Consider the following 22193-nt stretch of genomic DNA (forward strand, 5'->3'; position numbering starts at 1 on the left):
GATGCGGAGGGCTTGGTGAGGGGAGCGGTCGAAAGTGAGTCGTTCATGCTGGATTAAACTGGATCTGTATTGTTTTTACTTGATAATATTGTGCCATACCGTAGATTATTATGCTGATATTGATTTAAATATTTGTCACAAAAACATTCTTTCCTCCCAAGGTTATAGAGTCGAGATGTTTGATTGTTCAATCATGTTTCATCAATTGGAAACTGGATTCTTTTAGAAGTGGAATATTAATGTTGACTTATTAAATTAAAATGCAAAATCTATAGTGTTTCTTTTTTTTATTTTGTAGAAAAAAAAAATATTTTGAAACTTTTCAATGATGTTTCATTATTTTAAAATTCGACCCTCTCTCACTTCCGCTCCACGACCGCTCCAACAACGCTCGGCGGTGTGACCAGGCCTTTATATGCGTCTTGTAAGTAGGCTAAGAACAAAGACGGAAATATGGCAACAAGCAGGGCTCTCGCCAAGTAAGGAATTATGTGTGGCTCATTTTTTTTTTAAATTGATAATATTTTCCAACACCCAAATTTAGCGATGCCCACGTGCATTACGTGCGTGCATTCGCGCTGCTTAAACGGACGATCAGGAACATTTGAAAATTGATTTGAGGTGCTAATAGTAATAAATGAAAAAAATATTCTATATACCTTCCATTATGAACTCCCGTCCTCCAAAAAGAACGGAGGAAAAGAAAATAAAACAGAATGAAAATAAGAAGTCCTAAATATCCCCGATTACTAAACGGACAATCAGGAACGTTTTGAAATTGTTCTGAGGTGCTAACAAGTAACAATATATTTTATATACCTTCCATTATGAACTCCCGTCCTCCAAAAGGAACGGCAAAAAGGAAAATAAAACAGAATAGAAATAAGAAGTCCTCACTATCTCAGATTACTAAACGGACAATCAGGAACGTTTTAAAATTGATTTGAGGTGCTAACAAGTAAAAATATATTTTATATACCTTTCGTTATGAAATCCCCTTCTCAAAAAGGAACGGTGGAAATGAAAATAAAACAGAATAGAAATAAGGAGTCTTAAATATGTCAGATTACTAAACGGACAATCAGGAATGTTTTAAAATTGATTTGAAGTGCTAACAAGTAAAAATATATTTTATATACCTTTGTGAAATCCCATTTCCAAATCCAATTTCCAAAAATAAATATAATATAAAAATAAATATAAATGGCATATTTATTATTTAGACAATGGGGGAAAGGAAAATATAACAGAATAGAAGTCGTAAATATCTTAGATTACTAAACGGACAACCAGGAACGTTTTAAAATTGTTCTGAGGTGCTAACAAGTAAAAATATATTTTATATACCTTCCGTTATGAACTCTCGTCCTCCAAAAGGAATGGCGGTAAGGAAAATAAAACAATAGAAATAAGAAGTCCTAAATTAGGGTGCTACATAACTTTTTTTAAGCACTTGCCCGGGCAAGTGAATTCCTAAATAGTTGGAAAATACTTGCCCGAAAAAACTCTTTCAAAACGTTTTACCGCTCCAAAAGAAAGAAGTGCAGGTTTACATACCATCGCTTTTTTCCCCTTCCTTTTAAACATGAACTGGCCTATGTACCTTGTATTTGCCTGCCATGACTGACATTAGTGTCAATATGCCTGGTATTATGCCATATGATCAATTTCCTCTATCATAATTTTTTTCATGTACTTTTGTATATGTCAATGACACACACAAAAAAAGAGAATCACTGAAAATAATACTGAATACAAAGAAAGAAATAAAAAAAAAGAAATAAAGAAGGAAGGAAGGAAGGAAAGAAAGAAAGTGAAAACTTACAAAGACAAAAAGGAAAAAAGGTGGAGGGTGAATAAATGGGTAAGAGAAAGAATGAAGAGAGAAAAAAAGAAAGAAAAGAGAACAGAGAAGAAATATGGAAAATAAAGGGGAAAAATGAAAAGAGAGAGAGGATAAATCAAGATGAAAGAAAGAATAAAGGAAAGAAAAAATGTTTCCTTCATGCTTTGAAATAAAGAAAGAAAAAGAAAGAAATGGAAGATGAATTAATGTGTGAAAAGAAAGAATGAAAGGGAGAAAGAAAAGGAAAGTAAGAAAAAATGAGGAGGAAAGAAAAATGTTTCCACCACTCTTCAAAAGAAAGAAATGATTATGAAAATTATTTAATTAATTATGATAATTATTAAAACAGGGAGGAAAGAAGGAAATAACATTGAAGGAAAGAATGAAAGAAAGGATGAGAGGTAGGAAAGAATGAAGGGAAGAAAGAATGAAAAAAAAAGAAAATAATGGAAAGAAGAAAAGAGAACAAAAAGAAAGAGGAAAAGGGAGAAGGAAGCAAAAAGAAAATCTCAAGGAAAGAAAGAATGAAGGAATAAAAAAGAAGAATGAACAGCAATAAAGGAAAAAAGAAAGAATGAATAAAGAAAATAAATGAACACAGAATTAAAGGATGGAAAGCTAGGAAATAAAGATTGATGGAATGAAGAAAGGAATTCAGGAAGGAGAGAAGAAATGATGAAGAAAGAAGGAATGGAAAGAAAGAAAAATAAATAAGAGAGAAAAAGACCAGGAAGAAAAGAAAAAATAATTGAAAAGACAATGGAAAGGAAGACAAGAGAGAACTGAAGGAAGAAACGAATGGAAGAAGGAAAGAAGGGATGACAGAAAGAAAGAACAACAAGAAGAACGAGAAAATGAGAAAAGGGAGCAAACAAACATTAAGGGAAAAAAAGAAGGAAGGAAATAAAAAAGAAGGAAAGTATGAAAAGGAAGGAAAGAAAAATGAACAGAGAGAGAGAATCAGGAAAGAAAGCAATGAAAGATTGAAAACACAGATAGATGGAACAAAAAAGGCCAGCAGAAAGGATAGAAGAAAGGATGAAGGAAGGATTGAAAAGAAAGAAAAAAAGAAAGAAAAGAAGGAAGGAAGGAAGGAAGGAAGAGGAAAGACAGTTCAAACTTCAAAAAAAAATCAAATCATAAAAAAAAATACAGATATTTTATTTATCTTAAAAATTGATAGAAAAATAAAATGTTTTAGAATAAATTATAAGATTTCAAAGTGAAACATTGTCAAACTTGAAAATTAGGTGAATCTTCACGGCCTCACACACATAAAGATACAAGTTCACACGATCTCATGACTCAAAACGAAAGCTGAAAACTCAATAACTTGCTCCTCTGATCACATCACCAAATCAGTAATATGAGAATCCATATAATTATAATACCAACATATAATTATCATACCAACATCGGCATAGTGGAATGGGGGCTTTAATACACGAGTGAATTACCAGATTACCAAACAAACTCTTGCCATATACATGAAGTGATTGGAGCTAATATGTACACTTGCACCATTCTGTCTTTCTCTTTCCCTCTCTTTTCCTCTCCCATTTCTATACCCCTCTCTCTTTTTCACTTTTTAAAATCAACATTATGGGTTCCTTTTTTGCTTTTAAAACCTTATTGAATGATGATCAATGATCATACTGTGGCCTACCTCAAATAACTTGCATCTTTTTGTTTTACAGTTATATCTCATTTTCTTTTTCTTTCTTTTTTTTGGTCAGGATGCACTCGAGGCTCTGAAGGCCCTTTCAGCTTTCTTCACAGACAACAACCTTCGCAGTCGCAGGAATTTAAGGGGAGACATAGAACGAAGGAGTTTGGCCATCAGTGAGCAGTTTGCTGATGCCTTCAGTGTGGTTACTGATGTAAGTAGCATTTTTTGATATTTTAATTCCTCTTTTTTTAGATGTTTAAGAAAACTTACAAAAAATGTTCTACGCATTATACATGTATGATCCCTTATGTTTTGATATTGCTATAAATGTATTTCTTTCAGTTTTCCATTTTGTAGCATATACAGCACTTTCAAAAGTGCTTTATGAATTTGGTATTGCCTTTTAAAGTATTGTTTTTAATGCGATAAGATTTACCTATGAATGTATTTTTTTTGCAGTTTGATGTGGTTAAGATAGAAAATATTAGAATATTGACCAGAAATTGATATAGATAACATAATGTAATGTCTGATTGTTTTGAACCGTTTATCATACAGCAACTGGATAGCATTAATCAAGATGTAGAAGCTATGAACAACAGCTGTCAAGATATGACAAAGAGACTGCAGGTAAAGTTCACTTTGATAATAAGTTGATTTGACAAACAAAGCAGAAAAATTAGAGAACATTTTTTGAAGACTTCACGAAAGTCAACCATAAAATGAACTAGATTTTAATTCGTCATGAGGACGAATTAGGTGGTCTGTCATGATATCTCATTCAGTGTCGGCTAATGTTGTATGAAATGAATTTTTTAGATATGATTGATAATCTTGACCATAGACATCATAGGAATAAATTTTGACCATTGCTAAATGGGATTATTAGTGTTGTGATGACAATCGTGATGATTATAATGATATGGTGGTGATAATGCAATGCGGTAAATACGAAATGAAGTTTCAAGCACGAAAAACGCCTTAAAATCTCAAAGATTTCAGACGATTTTACCAAAATTGGTAAAAGATTCAAATACCGGCGATTATCCCGTAAAATTTCGAGAAATGCGTAATTAACTTAATTGCTTAATTTTTCACTTCACAGAAGGTACCTGAAAATTTGCTATACCTTATATGCAGAAAAAAATCACCAAATAGAAAAACAAATCTGGGAATTTTCGCATATTCATGACAGACCACCTAAAGAGTTTATGAATATTCATAGATGTTTTAATTTGTAAAATGACTTTTGAGTATTTTGTTAATGGAGCATGATGAATCAAAATATTATTCTAAGAATTTGTAACAGGAAGAGGTATGAAATGGTGTTTCTGTTGATAATCCCAGCACAAATAGATTTGTTTTCATTTTTTTTAAAGAAAATTGCATTTTATTTTAATTCAATTTTTTTCAATGAATGCAAAAAATTTTAAGTAGTTTTAAGTGGTATTTGATTAAACAAAAACTTTATTCTTCTTACTTTCTTGTATGATTGTCTAAGTTCAAGTTTTATTTCAAGTCATTTTATGTCACTGAATACAACGGTTTAAAATTTCTGAATGTAAAGTGATAATTAAATAATATAATGATAAATAGTTTTCCTTGCTTTGATGTTGAATTTGAGATTTGCTCATGGATATTAATTATGTATTATTTAATCGGTTTTCTGTTTTAATCAATAGCTTGCCAGAGACCAAACATCTGATCTGATAAACAAAACTACGGAACTTCAAAAAGAAGGGTTAGTAACAAAAGAGGTTTTTGTGGCTCAGTGGATAAGTCTCTGGACTTTGAACGATAAGGTCCAGGGTTCAAATTCTACCACAGCACTCGCGTCCTTTGGCAAGGCATTTGTCTACATTTGCCACTCTCCACCCAGGTGTAGTAAATGGATACCCTATAGGATGGAATTCCTTGAATACTCGATGCGCCCGATCAGGGTAGCCATGCTAAAGCCGGGGTAATATTATGCAGCGCTTAGAAACATTGTATTAAGCACTATATAAATGTTGTTTATTATTATTATTGTTGAATTCTTATACGTATATCAATGTTTAAACCACAAAGGCCAGTATTCTGATAGCAGGTTTAAAGTTGTGGTTTAAGTATGGATAGCCAATTGCTACATAAATCACCAACAGTAGAGATATCATACTTCAGCTCATTTCGCTCCCAACTCATTCATGATTGTCTAGAAAGTATAAATAGATGATTGTCTTCACCATTGATGAATCAGGAAAGAGCACAGTAAACACAAGAAACATACAATTTAATAAAAATGATGATACTTTTGGTTTCCCATACTTAACTACAATTTTAAACCCGAGTTTAAGTTAAACCTGACTTCAGAATACGGGCCAAATAGTTTCAACTGATTCATTAACATGTAACATTAAAAATTTATATTGATCTCAATATTTTTTCTGCATTAGTGATCAATCTCAAATCCAGTTGAAATTTGTGAATTTAAGTTGTTTCTATGCGTTCCAGAATCTTCCAAACTTAAGCAGCAAAATTTGGATTCAGAAGGATTCACATTTTGATAATGCAAATTCACAAATTCAGTTTGCCTCAGTTTTTCAGAAATACATGTAATGCTAAAGTACAACATTCATTACTTGAGCGCCCGATCATGGCAGCCATAGTAGTAATTTTATTATTATATTATTATAATTGTTTTAATAATATTAATAAATTGAAGGACACAGAGTGACAGAAGGGATAATGTTTTTTTTTTGTCTTTTTGATACAGGCAGAGGTTGGATATGAGAGCCCGCGTGGCTGATGCCTTCTTAGCTAAATACCAGCTGAAACCAGAAGAAGCAAGAGTGTTACGGGGAACGAGAGATGGACAATTACAAGAGGTCAGTCCTTCCTTCTTTTTCTTCCTTCTATTTCCTTCTTTTTTCTTCTTCATCTTCTTTTTCTTCTTATTCGTCATTGTCTTCGTTCTCTTTTTCTTCTGTCTTCTGCTTCTTCATTTTTGTCGCCATTGTCTTCTCACTTCTTCTTCTTGCTTCTTTTCCTTTTTCTCGCTTCTTCTTTTTTTCTTCCTCCTGTCTTCTTGTTCTCCTTTTCTTATTCTTCTTTTTGTTCTTCTTTTTCTGTTTCATCTCACTTCTCCTTTCTTTCTTCTCTCTTTCTTCTTTTCTTCTTTTCTTCTTCTCCTTTTCTTCTTCTTTTTCTTTGTCTTCTTCTTCTCCTTTTCTTCTTTTCTTCTTCTTTTCCTCTTTTCCTCTTTTCCTCCTGTTCTTTCTTCTTCCTCTTCTTTCTTTAGAAGAATCTGCCTACCTCACTGCTGAAATGGAAAGAATAGGAAAATACCAAAATATTATGGATTTTAATGCATAAATTGATACCTTATTATTACCACAGATATGGAAGAAATATTAAGAAGCCCAGCATTCCATTGGAGTGTGGTTTTAAATTCTAGTTTAGACTAGGTTTGAACCTAGGTTCAATTATCTGAATACTGCCCATTTTGTTTAATTTTCACTTGATAATATGCCACTTTAGCAATATATATGATTAGATGAATAGTTTATGAACCAAATTTTTGTGTAACAAAATGCAAAATAAAATGAGACCATTTGGGTATTAGACTAAATAACAAACCAAAGGATGGTTGGACCAAATGGTGATTTGGACCAATTTGATATTAGACCAAGTGTATATGTAGCAATAATAGTGTTAGGAAATTTGAGAATTGGAACATCTGCTATTAGACCTAGTATATATTAACGTTTTTTGTTAGTGATTTATGTCTTATTTTCTTTCCTTTTCCAGGACTTCTTCAATTCTCTGACGAGAATCAAACAGATTCACAATGATTGCAAGGTATTACTGAGAACCAATCAGCAGACAGCGGGGTAAGTGAATCAGATTCACAATGATTGTAAAGTAGTAAATCAGCAGAGAGCAGTTTAGGCAATCAGATTCACAATGATTGTAAGGTATTACAGAGAACCAATCAGACAGTAGGGTAAAGATTGTAAAGTAGTAAGCAGTAAACAGACAGTAGTTTAAGCTGTCAGATTCACAATGATCATAAAGTAGAAGCAACTAGCAGACAGTAGTTCAAGCAGTGAGACTGACAATTGTAAAGTCTTCTTGAAAACTAATTAGCAGACAGTCGTTTTAGCAATCATATTCACAAAGATTGTATAGTGGAGGACCAATCTGCAGAGAGTAGTTTAAGCTATCAGATTCACAATGATTGTAAAATATTATAAAGAACCAATCAGCAGAGAGCAGTTCAAGCAATCAGATTCACAATGATTGTAAGGTATTACTGAGAACCAATCAGACAGTAGGGTAAGCAATCAGATTCATAATGATTGTAAAGTAGTAAGCAGTCAACAGACAGTTTAAGCTACCAGATTCTCAATGATCGTTAAGTATTGTTAAGAAGCAATCAACAGACAGTGGTTTAAGCTATCGGATTCACTATGATGAGCAGTTTTAGCTCCCAGATTCACAATGATTGTAAGGTATTACTGAGAACCAATCAGACAGTAGGGTAAGCAATCAGATTCATAATGACTGTAAAGTAGTAAGCAGTCAACAGACAGTAGTTTAAGCTATCAGATTCACAATTATTGTAAAGTATTATTAAAAAGCAATCAGCAGACAGCAGGGTAAGTAATCAGATTCACAATGATTGTAAAGTATTATTAAGAAGCAATCAACAGACAGTAGCTTGAGCTATCAGATTCACAATGATCGTAAAGTATAATTAAAAACCAATCAGCAGACAGCAGGGTAAGTAATCAGATGCACATTGATTGCAAAGTATTAAGATTCAATCAGCAGACCACTAGTCGGGAAATAATGGTTAACATAAGAATTCCGAGGCAGGTTCCTGAAGGCTCTATGGCTGAGCTGATTCATCCTGTCTTTTGCTGTTAGTCTTGTTTTCAGTCATCAGGCATTTGATATAAACATTACAGACAGGGGAGCCTTGTCTCAAGGCTAGAGTAATTGCTGCGAACAATGATTTTGTAGATTTAGTTGCAATTAGTTGCATACAGTGCGTCCCAGAAAAATAGTAAAAAGCATTATCATTGATTTATTGTAATTAAATCACAAATTTGATTGACATATGGCATTTCATTGTAAAGCTTTATCATTGATATAACTCCTATAATTAATCTGCCTCAATGAAGCATATGTAAGTAAAAAATCAGTTTGAAGAAAGGATATTAAAAAACACAAAGTCATTTGGCAGAATGGTCACATGAACTTCAAAAGTAAAATCACATCTACAAAATTACGTTTTGGTATCACTTCTTTAAATTGTTTTATACACTCGTACTTGAATGAGATTTGCTTTGCCTGCTGAGAGGATACTGACACATTGCCTACACATAGGTGATGTAAATGTGTGTGGCTTCTTTTCCAAAAGTAATGTACCCATGAAACTAACCGGAGGGCTTGTATATTTGTCACTGACTTGTTATGACAAACAAGACTTCAAAAATGAAGCGTTGTGGCCCCTGTTGATAAGTCTCCGGACTTTGAAACAGAGGGTCGTGGGTTCAAATCCCAGCCATGGCGTAATTTCCTTCAGCAAGGAATTCATCCACAGTGTGCTGCACTCGACCCAGGTGAGGTAAATGGGTACCGGCAGGAAGTAATTCCTCAAAAAGCTGTGTGCACCTGAATAGGTAGCCTAGCTTGGCCGGGTAATAATAATAGCAGGGCCCCGCTGGGAGAACAGTTTTCGAAACTGAAGTGGCTACCCACGGTAAATATACCGTTATTATTATTATGATTATTAAACAGTCTTGCATTTTCTTCTGTTATTATTTAGATTGGAAATCATGGAATCTATGGCTTTGCACCAAGAGACAGCATATGAGAGACTCTACAGATGGACACAAGGTATTTATATTGTATTGAGTATGTAATCAGGGGACCGTTTCATCAACATTTTTGTCTGACAAGTTGTCAGATCTGACATCTTTCCTTGATTCTGATTGGCTGAGAGGCACTGTTACCATAGTAACTGACGGATAAAATGGCACTTGTCGGATAAAACGTCCGACAAATCCTTTCATGAAACGCTCCCCAGGGACCATTTCATCAACATTTTCGTTCGACAAGTTGTCAGATCTGACATCTTTCCTAGATTTTGATTGGCTGATAAGCACTGTTCCTATGGCAACTGTCGGATAAAATGGCACTTGTCTGATAAAACGCCCGACAAGTCCTTTCATGCAACGCTCCCCAGAGATATTTCAAGGGTTAAGGCAAATATTACGTGAATCAAAGATGAGTGCAATATCGGCCCCTAGCCAGTGGAATATTTCTGTAATATAATTATTATATATCCCCCAACAAAAAACAGTGATTGAGCAAACCTCGTCACTTATCGCAATGTAGTGAATATGGCCTCTCTTCAAAAGATCAGTTTGATCATGGATATGCGACTTCCATGTAGATCTTTATGCCGTCTTGTAGTAATATTATGCCAGTGTTGCAGAGTAGAATACATGTTTTCAATTCATTGCTATCACTGCGCAGATCATGATATCTCGAACAAAATTGCTAATATGTCAATGATCTTTTTTTTTCTGGTTAATAGGTGAATGTCGAAGCATGACGGGAGATTCCTTTGAGGTGACTTTACTTCATTGTAAGGCGATGGAAGCTCTTCAAGACAGACCTGTCCTCTTCAGGTGAGCTGATTTAATATATCTTTAATTTTCGTAACACCCCTCCGAGTGCATGTTGCTACTCCCATTTATTACTAGATTATATTAATGAGTGTACCCTAAAACAATCATGATGTGAAGGATACAAACAAAAAATGTGTTTCTTTGAATGTTTGAATGAATTAACAGATTTTTAATCTAAATTAAATCAAATGAGTGCACAATCAAAATGAAATATTTAGATATTTATCTCTTGTTTGTATGAAACCCCTTGTAGGAATGGAATCAGCTGAAAATTTATGATATGATCTTTCTTAGAACATTGTAACTTTCTAATATTTAATTACTAAATCTGAAAAGTAAGATTGTTTTAAAGGGCTATTTTAAATAAAAATACAAAGTGTTGAGAGAAGGCACCAGATACCACATTCCTTGAAATGCCGAACACGTGAAAGCTGCTTGAGCTACAGCCGGGGTAAAAATATCCATGTCCTTTTGAATCGAATACAGACGTTATTCATAATGTGTTATGCACTATACAAGAACTGACTATTAATATTATTTCTTACAGGTAGGGAATACACCAAAAGGTTCAGGAAAGTTTTGAAGAACACAAATTTCATGAAATTTCACAGAAAAATTAGAAATTGTTATGAGACCAAATTGAACAAAATCAGCGACTCTACTGCATACGGACATGCATTAATGGGAGGACAAGCGTTTTAATCTGTGGTAGAATCACTTTCTTACATAGGGAGGGAGTTAGCCAAAAAGGTTCAGGAAAGTTTTGAAGAACACGAAATTCATGGGATTTCACAGAAAAATGAGCAACTCGACTGCATACAGACATGCATTAATGGGAGTTGTGGGTTTACATTGCAAATATTCACAACAAATACTTCAGTTGTATTTTGTTGTATTTGAAATGTTAAGGCTTCTGAAGAGCAATTTTTTACAGTGGATCTTTTTACTATAATCTTACTTATCCTGAATAACTGAAAAGAACAATTTTTTTCACTTTAAAACGTAGATTGGTATGGTGATTGTCACTTGACTGTCAAATACTTGTATCTGAAATTATGTTACCTTTGAAGGCAACTCAGAAAGAGCGGTATTTTAGAAATATGTCAATTATGGCAATCACATATTGTCTGAAATTAGTCTCTTAATTCCTATAAAGAACTCTTTCTAGGCAGAAGAAAGTTGCTGCTTATGCCATAATTATTCTAAAACCAAGCATTTTTTTTTTTTCAGCAAACTTCTAATATTCTTAATATATTTTTGATATAGGTATGCTCTAGATGAGTTTGGCACAGCGAGAAGAACGGCTATGGTGAGAGGATTTATTGATGCTTTGACTAGAGGAGGTTAGTATGGTTTCTTTTTCTTCTTCTGTTCCTTCTTCTTATTCCTCTTCTTGTACTTCTACTTCTTCTTCTTCTCTCCTCCTGCTCTTCCTCCTTTGAGATTTAAGATTATGAGCCCAAAAGAATATAGCCTACCCAAACTCTCTTTGAAAAACATATTACACATGTGGAGCGTTGTGGCCCAGTAGATTTGTCTCCAGACTTTGAAATAGAGGGTTGTGGGTTTAAATGCACATTGTGCTGCACTCAACTAGGTGAGGTAAATGGGTACCTGGGGGAATTTTTTCCTTGAAATGCGTGTGAAATAATAACAGCCACCGAGCTAAAGCTGGGGTTTTAATATCAAAGTCCTTAAGAAGCACATGAAGATTTTGTAATTTTCATTATGTGATATGGGCTATACAAAAATTGCCTATTATTATCATTATTAAAAAAAAGTGCATTGTTTGTTTATTAGGCCCTGGAGGTACCCCTCGACCAATAGAGCTTCATTCCCATGATCCAATGCGTTACGTTGGCGATATGTTGGCATGGCTACACCAAGCATCGGCATCAGAGAAAGAACATCTTGAAGCTTTATTGAGGCTCGCATCAGCACAATGTAAGTTGTTATTCTTGTCATTGTAATCGTCATTGGTGGTGGTAGTTTTGTTCTCATCACCCTCATCCTTCTTCCTCATCTCCTTTTAGCCAGGTTAGAAATTAGTCATGTCGCTGCAAGAATGCCCTTAACAACACACTTTCCTTGTCAATCTGGCGCTGCACAGCAGCTGCCTGACCCGCAATCAATTTGGGAAAAGCAAATTTTTGGAGTATTTCATTTCATCATTTTTCACACGGGCATGAGAATGCCCTTAGCAGCTGGTATAGATGCATTGCTTAAGGATGTTTCTGCACTAGGGCCGTGCACAAAAAAATTGTTTGATTTCCAGCATTCCAGTGAATCATCATGTTACCGTTTATTTCATTTTTCAGTGAGTTCCCCCCAAAAGTAAACGTGTATTTTTTTTCAATCATAAAATTAACATTTATCAAGAATGGAATGTGTTCTTTGATTCAAGAACAAACTCTTTACACTGAATCATTTATATATTTTGGAGTAATTACAATAAATTCTCAGGCATACCAGGAATGGTTTGCGCAGAAACTCACGTTCATGTGGAGCGTTGTGGCCCAGTGGATTAGTCTTCAGATTTTTAAACAGAGGGTCGTGGGTTCGAATCCCAGCCATGGCGTAATTTCCTTCAGCAAGAAACTGATCCACGATGTGCTGCACTCGACCCAGGTGAAGTAAATGGGTACCGGTAGGAAGTAATTCCTTAAGAAGCTGTGTGCGCTATGAACGCCTAGCTTAGCCGGGTAATATAGGAGTGCCTTGAGCACCTAACAAGGTGGAAATGTGCGCAATATAAATATCCTATATTATTGTTTATAGATTAGTGAAAAAAAATTAACAAAGCTTACAAAAGATATGCTAATGAGCCAATGGTCGATTTAGCATGGTTGTATCTTTAAAGTGATTGTTTAACATTGGTTTGACTTTTAAAAATCTGAGCTGGAAGGTCACACTTGTCACCTGTGTCTAGGATATGTTACAAAAATGAAGCCCAGAAAAAATTGCATTCGAAAATAATTATTTAGTGCTTCAAAAATTGAAAAATAAAGTGACCGGTAACACCATCTTAATTTCATCCCATACACTTATGTGTACTATTTAGGTGTCTATAAGACGCCTATTTACAAAATCAGGGTTTGCCTTGTAGTTTCAGCTTTTCATTCTCAATAATGGTTGTTTTCAGGGTGAATTAGTTCTAATACATACAATGGTACACATGTTTCATCTTGGTTTGAGAATTTTTTAAATCGGCTGCTCACAAAGTTAAACAATACCTTTAAGTCAACCGTGGCCAATTTTTCTGTGTATACTGATTTTGACAGTAAAAACTGATACCTATCTTGCTCATTAAAGGTAAATGTCATTTGTTTTAATGATATCAAAATTAGTTTGAATAGAATCCAATGAAATTACCACCAAAATTTTACAAAGTATAGTGCAATTATTTGAATTCTTCATTTAAAAAAAAACACAACAATATTGAATATTTATAGTTTATCCTCCCATATTGTAAAACCTACTTTTACTCTTCAGTTATGATTCATCTTATTCATCTGTAAAAATTGAAATAAACATATTTCTCGTACAAAAAATCTAGTTATTTGAGGTGGATTTCACTTTGATATTATTTTAGGTTTATATATTTTTTCTCTCTTTTTCGCTGTTCTTTTATCAGCACGAGAAGAAGAAATTCAAGAGATTCTAAGCCACATTACAGAGGGTATCTGCAGACCATTCAAGGTTTGTAAATTTGGATAGATTGTCATTTTGTCCATATTCTCTTGAGGTTTGTCATTGCTATTTAATGATTTTATACCTTTCAAAATGTTGCCAATTTGATGTTACAGAGTGTATTTCCCTTCACCTGGCCATGAAGTGTTGAAGAGTGATCCAGCTGCCCTTTCAGTTCATTTTCTTTCATTGAATTAATACATAAGCCAGGGGCCGTTTTCATACTATGCTTGATAAATCTGTTCAATTAAGTTGCCTTAAAAAGTTTTTTGTTATAACCATCAATTAGATATCTGTTAGATATTCCTCTCAGCAATGTTTTCTTATATCTCCAAAGGTGGCGATTTGAGCACTTATCTTACAACTTCAGTGATTGGATATCAGAGAGCTTGAGACAAAGATCATATCCTCATATTTACAGCCCATTGCATGTTTGGAATACTAGTAGTTTTGATACATACAAAAGAAAATAAAATGCAGATATTGTATTGTCATCGGGCACCCAATCAAAATTAAATAATTTCATTGGTATAGTGCAAAATTTCATATCCTCCACATCAGAACAAGTTTATGGCATACATATTTATGTAATCTAGTAATTATATGACTGAAGCAGGTTTGGGGAATGTTCCAAAACTTGAAATTTGCTGTATGGTGTCAACATCAGATGGGTTAATGTACACATGCAGTGGAACCTTAAATGAATGTATTTTCTCTTTGTATTTAAGGTTCGTGTTGAACAGGTGATTGTAGCTGAGCCCGGACCAGTGCTGCTTTATAAACTCACTAATCTACATAAATTCTACAGATACACGATTGGGTAAGTCTTGTAACATGTATGCTAACTAAATTTTATATTTGTTAGCATCGAGAATAACCTATCTATTGAAACCATTATCCTTCAAATCAAGTTATACATTATTTGATAGACCTTGTGGGTATCATTAAAAAAAAATCCTGCATAGTCCTACTCATTAGGAGGAGGGGAAGCGGGTCTTGTGAAAATATCTGAAGATCTTTGAATGCTGTGAAGACTTATAGTACTGGGGCGGTATTCTGAGGTCATTTTATCTTTAAAATATTTCATTTTATCTCCTAAATGAAATTGGTATTCTGAGATGACATTTTATCTCTCAGATAAAATTTAAAATTTTATCTTGCATATCTATGAATATATGCAACAGAGCAGTAGCTGTGTAGACATACCCATCGCGTATCTGTCCATTGCAACGCGAATGATGTGCTTGTTACTTTGAATAAAAAAATAAAATAAACTTAAAAGAGTGTAGGGGCTATTTTATCTCCGCGACGTTGATTTCATCATTACTTGTCGGTGAATTTAGTCCAAATGTTGACATGAAAATTAGAAAAAAAATATATATTTATTGAGAATAACACCTCAACGTTATTCCTGTACAATCAGAGTGTATTTCATAAGACTTTTCTTGACTAACATTGTCTTTGAAATGATGCTTGAGAAGATGCGATATAGACTTCAAAAACAGATTAGAATACTGTCATTTTTTAAAAAGAAATCTCTGTAAAGACGCTCGAGCGTATAGTGCAAGCGTATTTGAAGTCAATAAATTGACGCAATCTCACTCCTTTGCCACACCTCCTGGCTGAATGGATTTCCATTGGTTGAGTGATATGAGAGAGCTATAAAAGCGCATTTCTAATTGGATAATGATTTAAAAATAGGTGTGTCTTACAGAGATAAAATGAAGATAAAATTGTTCTCAGAATACCAATTTAGGGAGATTTTAAGGGTATTTTATCTCACTGATTTTAACTGAGATTGAGATAAAATGGATCTCAGAATACCACCCCCGATTTTAAAGTCAATTCTAATTTCAATTTCATTTCAATATCCAATATCTTACTTTCAGTTCCAATTTCCATTTCAATCCTAATTTTAGTGTCAATAGCACTAATTGGTTCAAATGCAATGCATGTGTATATTCGTATATCATGACTTTTTGATTTTCTGTAAAATATGTTAATTTTCCATGCTATGTTATATATGTTCACTACCATGTAAAAATGCAAATTTCCATTTATTTATTTATTTATTTGGACAATAAATACTCCTGTATGAACCTTAATTTAATAACCTGATGAATCTGAATTGCCCATTTTGTGTGCCCTCCTCTTCAATGAAGTCATGAACCCATCCCTGATTTTACTTGTAGGAAAAATAAACCCAACACGACTGGGAGGTCTTGATGCCCCCCCTACCCTGCAATCCTGCATTGTTTCAGGCCACATATAATAAGTATGTCTTCATGACAGAAACTTCCTGAAACTGTTGGTCTCTGTTTGAGCTTCATATGAAAAGGTATAATGATCACACATCGTGTCTCATGTAGGAATGGGGTAATACAGAATTTGGATTCACAAAGTTTGATTATTTCTATGGAATTGCCTAGTGACTCCCTTTTTGGAAATAGGATGAACTGGATGGTTCCATTTGACATTTGCCTTTGCTGTAAATTCCACACAAAGATCAAATGACTAACTGTAACCCTGGATATAGCACTATACCCTACCCTAAACATAACATAAAACCCTATTGCAACCCGTACCCTAGCGCTACATCTTAGACAAAAGAAATCCCAGAGCAATTGTCGCAGTAGCAAATGTTGTGTTACCCAACTGGGCATACAAAAATAAATCTCTTTTTACTTTTGTTGATCTGTAGTCAACTGCTGAGCAAGGAAGCTTCCCTGTTGGCCACCCTGGAGGAAATGGAGGAGTTTGCGCAGAAGGTATTCTTCAACGCCTTGAATGTCATGTCATCAAAACTAGTTGATAAGGTATGTGCAACTTCTTTTTCTTCTTCCTCTCTGAGTGCAGACCACCATCTTATGTATTATTGTATTATTCAGGTTACCAGGAAGTGGCAGGTGCTTACTTGCATTGCATAATAAAAAAATAATTGTAGCACTACTAGGACAGTATTTGAACTGATTGATGATTCTAAGCACAGTTCTAAGACATTGAAACTTGTGAGACATTTCCTATTTTTTAGCAAGCACCATGGGCACCCGGCAGAGGCTATATAAGAACCCATCAGCATCGCAACATCAATTTTTTGGTTGAACGTGTTACGGCATGAACCGGACTCTAACCCACTCATGTTGAGATCTAAGATTTCATCTAAATATTGCACTCTAACCATAAACATAAACCATTCAATAAAATAAAAACAAACCAAATCATTAAGAATACATTTGCTTTGCTAACAGAAAGAAAACTGTTTATTTTGACAGGTGGAACTACCGCCAGCTGATCTTGGTCCCACAGGGTCATTGACCCATACTCTGAGTCTGCTACGAGAGATACTCACTTCCCATGATTCATCAGTTGTTTCCATGGATACAAGACAGTCTGACTTTGCCAAGGTTAGTCCGTGAATTCTTTCCTGTAGAGTTGCATGAAATTCTGAGATATTTATTGAGATTGACGATGCACATACTAAGCTTTTAAATGATGACTTGTCAAAATTGGTCAACAATATCAAACCCATTCAAATACTTGTTTAAGTGTAGAAGAAACTTCACCAGGGGAGTGTTTCATCAACATTTTCATCCGACAAGTTGTCAGATCTGACCTCTTTCTCTGATGTTGATTGGCTGAGAGGTATTTTTACTATGGTAACTGTCTGATAAAATGGGACTTGTCGGATAAAACGTCTGACAAGTCCTTTCATGAAACGCCCCCCAGAGCTTCAATGAATAGGGTGAAATCAATTTTTGAAGTTACGGGTTCACTCAAGCATGAGATGTGCACGCTGTGTGATTTTAGTGAAACTTCCAACCAGCCTCTTTTTTCTTGTTCTGTATTCATCTTTACTACCTGAAATTTCGATAATATATAGAAATAGAATAATAATGATAATAGTCAATTCTTGTACATGTATAGCGTATAACACATTATGAATAACATCTCTGTGCGTTTTCATTGTCTTGAATATTATTACCCCAGTTGTAGCTCAAGCAGCCTTTCCAGCGCTTGGCATTTCAAGGAATAATTTCCTGCCAGGTACCCATTCACCTCACCTGGGTTGAGTGCAGCACAATGTGGATAAATTTCTTGCTGAAGGAAACTACGCCGTGGCTGGGATTTGAACCCACGACCCTCTGTTTCAAAGTCCGGAGACTAATCCTGGAAAGTGTTTAATTTTGCCTGTGTCATAGATCCTTGGGTGTGTGTTGGATCCCCTCCTTCAGATGTGTTCTCTGTCAGCCAGTAAGCTGAACCCATCGGACATGGCTGCGTATATGATCAACTGTCTGTACGCGATGCAGACGACGCTATCACTGTATGAGTATACGGACCAGAGACTGGAGATGCTTGAAGCTCAAGTGAGTAGCCTAAGAGTAATGATGATGAAGATGGTGATGATGATGATGATGATGGTAGTGGTAATGATGATGATAATTATGATGATGAGGATGATGATGATTATGATGATGATGATATGTGATGGTAGATGATTATGATGATGGTGATGATGATGATGACGGAAATTATGGATGATGATGATTGATGACAATTTGTATGATGATGAAGATTTAGATTTTAATATTGATGACGATTACTGCAATAGTAATGGCCAATAATGATGTTGATAAGATGAAGATGATGTTGTATGATGTATACACTTTAATTTTTGTAGTAATACTTGTGTAACCTAATATTTGATTTGATTTTTCCTATTAGGTTGATGCTCATGTAGACACACTAGTCAACGAGCAGGCATCTTTTGTTTTAACACGAGTTGGTCTGATCCAGATCTACAGTATTGCACAGCAGCATGTTACCACAGAGGTAAGCATTTACTATAATCCTTTAATAGTAATAATGTGTTCCATTTGTATAGCGCAGCATATACTCTACTGCGCTTAATACTTGGTATCATATTATGACCCTATAAGTGCTAAAGCATTCAAAGAATAAATCCTACGGGGTACCCATTCACCTCACTTGGGTCGAATGCAGCCCAATGTGGGTAAATTTCTTGCTGAAGGAAAACACGCTATGACTGGGATTTGAACCCACGTCCCTCTAATTGAAAGACGAGAGTCTTAACCACTAGACAACGACTCCCCCACATATAATCCTTTACCCATATATATGTATATACCAATAGTGAATAGGCATGATTGTGATGGTGTGAGATTTCGCATTAGATGAAAGAAAGATGCTTTATTGAACAATGTGTAGCTGTATTGAATACCACTAGAGTGTCTCTCTCTTTAAGCGAATGCGAAATCTAGTACCAGTGCTCGAATAAGAATATTTCCCATTTGAATTTTACTATGCCTCAGAAGTTACGCAGAATAGTTGAGTTTTCCAACTGAATCTGTGAAAATAAGGGAAGGAAGTTTTGAAGCAGAAACCGAAAAACCCTGACCAGCATGCATAGCTAGCCGTGATCCAAGTGTGTATCATATCCCCGGTGGGGTCACTCAGCCGCAGAGGGGGACACGTATGACCGTTACCACAAATGCAAGTGACCCCCTATTGCAGTCAATTTCAAGGACATTTTGTGAAATTTACCCCCCTATTTTCACGCAAAACAAGGACAAAATTGCGGTAAAATGGCACCTTGAAACACCCCTAATTATAAGATTGTAAGGACACTTTTGCCCATTTCGCAAATTTACCCCTATTTACGTATTTCAAGGACAGGGCATTTAACACCCTTTCCTCATTAGAGGAAATTGCAACACAGGCGTCAGAGTGCTCAGTCCTTAAAGATGACCAAGAGCCAAGTCATAATAATCCAAAAGAACTTTATTTTTCTTGAAAAATAAGAAAAGTAGAATTCTTTGTAAAAATAAATGTAGATTTGTCCATATAAAGATACAGAGCATGATGCGCGCACCCTCTGCGGCTGGTGACTCGGCGACGGATTTTACTTCCCGTAATCGTTCTCCCCTTTTTCCTGACCCCTATTTCCATCAGATCGAGGACAGTGAGCACCCCTATTTTCACTACTTCGAGGAGAGTTCTGTCCGCGGACGTTCAGTGAAATTGACCCCTTTTCCCGCGATTTTGGTAACGGTCATGCGGTCCCCAAGTCATATTGAGTGACCCCACCGGGATCATATCTGCAGTGGCAGTGCACATTTAACCAGAGGGCACTACGCATAATGCACCTGCTTTTATTTTCCCAGCGCAATGGATTGACCCGTATTGTGACATTACCTATTTCTTCTCTTAGTTTGTTTAATGCTCTAACATACATACTTATGTCTTTTGCACATTATCAGTTGTTCTCCATTCTTTCCCTTTTTTCCCCACTCTTATGCACCAGTTTACCAGTTTATTATACCTTTCTTTGTTACCTGATTGACCCACCTCTCACTAATTCTCTTGTTATTCATCTCTTCCTCATACCCTCTAACACTGTTTTGTTTCAGATCCTGTTTGATGTTGCCTGCCTCTCGGCTTGAGGTCTTTCTTTGGCCTTACACTAACTTCCCTTTGTGTCTGCATACTCCTTTTCTTTCATCCCCTTCATTAACCTGATTGGTCATCTCTTCTCACTAATGCCCCTTTTGTCTCCTTGTTTCTAGTGTTGCTGTTGAATGTCTGTGGTCTATATTATGGTTGTTCCCACTTTATATGTTTGTCATTTTGCCTCCGAAGAAGATTCTGCTAGGATCGAAAGCTTAGGCCCCTTTTGACTCTCTTATTACCTATTTGACCATGCAACAATACAGTTTGGACCATACATGTGCAGCGGTACAAATATTTCACATTGAGCCTCCCATCTGCTTCTGTACATCAAGCCGAGTCAGCAAGTTGTATAATAGCATAGAAATATGTGTGAGGAGGCAAATTGGTATTTATTATTAAATGGGTATCATGCATATGTAATTACGAACATATGGCATCTGGCAAATTTGCCATGCGTCCGGGAATTACTTACGCATGGCAAATTTACAAATGCATGGTTAGCTGTGCGTCGGTATACAAATGATGCATGGGTTAGAGTGGGTCAGTAGGAACTGTGTGCACAAGGTAACTTTGGCATGGTTTAGACCATAATGCCAAAGTTACCGCGTGCACACAGTTCCACTGACCCACGAAAGAAACCCATGCATCATCTGTTTTATAGAATGGAAAAATTTATTGAATAAAATACAAAAATTAATGATTTACCGGATGCATGATAATTTCATGCGTCCGGTAAATTCAATTTACCGGACGCATGAAACAATTTACCGGACGCATGATTTTTTTTACCGGACGCATGATTTATTTACCGGATGCATGAAAATTCCAAAATGTAATGCAGACACTTTGATAACCCTGGACAACATAAATATGGGCTTAACTGCATAATATGTTGGCACAAAGGCATTATTTTACCCAAACTGCCAAATACAGCTTTGCATTGACAAGATCTTGAGGCAGCCTCCGACCTCCAATAGCTGTGTGTGTATGCCCGGCCCGCGGCGGGGGCCAGCGCTTGCAGCTGCCTGGCCGGCCTGCAGTGCAGTGCAGTGGAGAATTTGGCTGTTCACAGCTCAGGGCAGTAGATCTAACATTAGATCGTATGTCTAGGCTTCTCAACTAACAAGTATGCGGGCAGTTTTAATCCCAATGACAATTACAGTACCGTATTTGTACTTACAGATCATTTTGCATCCTTTATTTGATTCATTCTGCCTTGATCGAAAATTCAAAATTTTGACGTAAACAAGCGTAACAGTACATGCGCGATGACATCACAATGACCTTTTCGGGCGATAGCTTGTTTACAGTGGATATCGTTTTGATTATCGGGATATCGTTCGTGCAGCCCAGTAAAAATTCTTGCATAGCTCTCAACCAATCAGATTGCAGGGATTTTCTCATCCATTCTATAATAATTACTTATGCATGGTTGTAAAAAAAATCTATAAAACAAATGATGCACAGGTTTGTTTGTACATAGGTAGGACTAGTGAGCATGCAGTAACTATGGAAACTAGTCTAAACCCACTCGGCTGTTCCATAGTTACCTTAAATGCTCACAAAACCTACCAATGCACTCACATCTATGCATCATCTGTATATTGGAGGTCGGAGGCTGCCTCGAGATCTAGTCAATGCAAAGCTGTACCTGGCATTTTGTGTATAATAATGCCTTTGTGCCAACATATTATCCAATTAAGCCCATATTTATGTTGTCCAGGGTTATCAAAGTGTCTGCATTACAGTTTGGAATTTTCATGCATCTGGTAAATAAATCATGCGTCCGGTAAAAAAAATCATGCGTCCGGTAAATATTTTCATGCGTCCGGTAAAT

At 35.5% G+C, this 22193-nt stretch overlaps 1 protein-coding gene across 1 annotated transcript in view; it reads left to right on the forward strand.

Annotated features, from left to right (window-relative positions):
- LOC121430012 (conserved oligomeric Golgi complex subunit 6-like) overlaps nucleotides 1-22193 on the forward strand; it is a 39199-nt gene that overhangs the window by 14332 nt on the left and 2674 nt on the right. The window contains exons 2-16 of the mRNA XM_041627281.1: nucleotides 3583-3726; nucleotides 4074-4145; nucleotides 5198-5256; nucleotides 6268-6379; nucleotides 7302-7384; nucleotides 9328-9398; nucleotides 10102-10195; nucleotides 11462-11538; nucleotides 11996-12139; nucleotides 13830-13894; nucleotides 14614-14705; nucleotides 16587-16701; nucleotides 17158-17289; nucleotides 18085-18252; nucleotides 18611-18718. Of these exons, the coding sequence (XP_041483215.1) occupies nucleotides 3583-3726; nucleotides 4074-4145; nucleotides 5198-5256; nucleotides 6268-6379; nucleotides 7302-7384; nucleotides 9328-9398; nucleotides 10102-10195; nucleotides 11462-11538; nucleotides 11996-12139; nucleotides 13830-13894; nucleotides 14614-14705; nucleotides 16587-16701; nucleotides 17158-17289; nucleotides 18085-18252; nucleotides 18611-18718 (1536 nt within the window). The remainder of the gene's footprint in view (nucleotides 1-3582; nucleotides 3727-4073; nucleotides 4146-5197; nucleotides 5257-6267; nucleotides 6380-7301; nucleotides 7385-9327; nucleotides 9399-10101; nucleotides 10196-11461; nucleotides 11539-11995; nucleotides 12140-13829; nucleotides 13895-14613; nucleotides 14706-16586; nucleotides 16702-17157; nucleotides 17290-18084; nucleotides 18253-18610; nucleotides 18719-22193) is intronic.

Source organism: Lytechinus variegatus, chromosome 16, assembly GCF_018143015.1.
Source record: "Lytechinus variegatus isolate NC3 chromosome 16, Lvar_3.0, whole genome shotgun sequence".
NCBI classification, from domain to species: Eukaryota; Metazoa; Echinodermata; class Echinoidea; order Temnopleuroida; family Toxopneustidae; genus Lytechinus; species Lytechinus variegatus.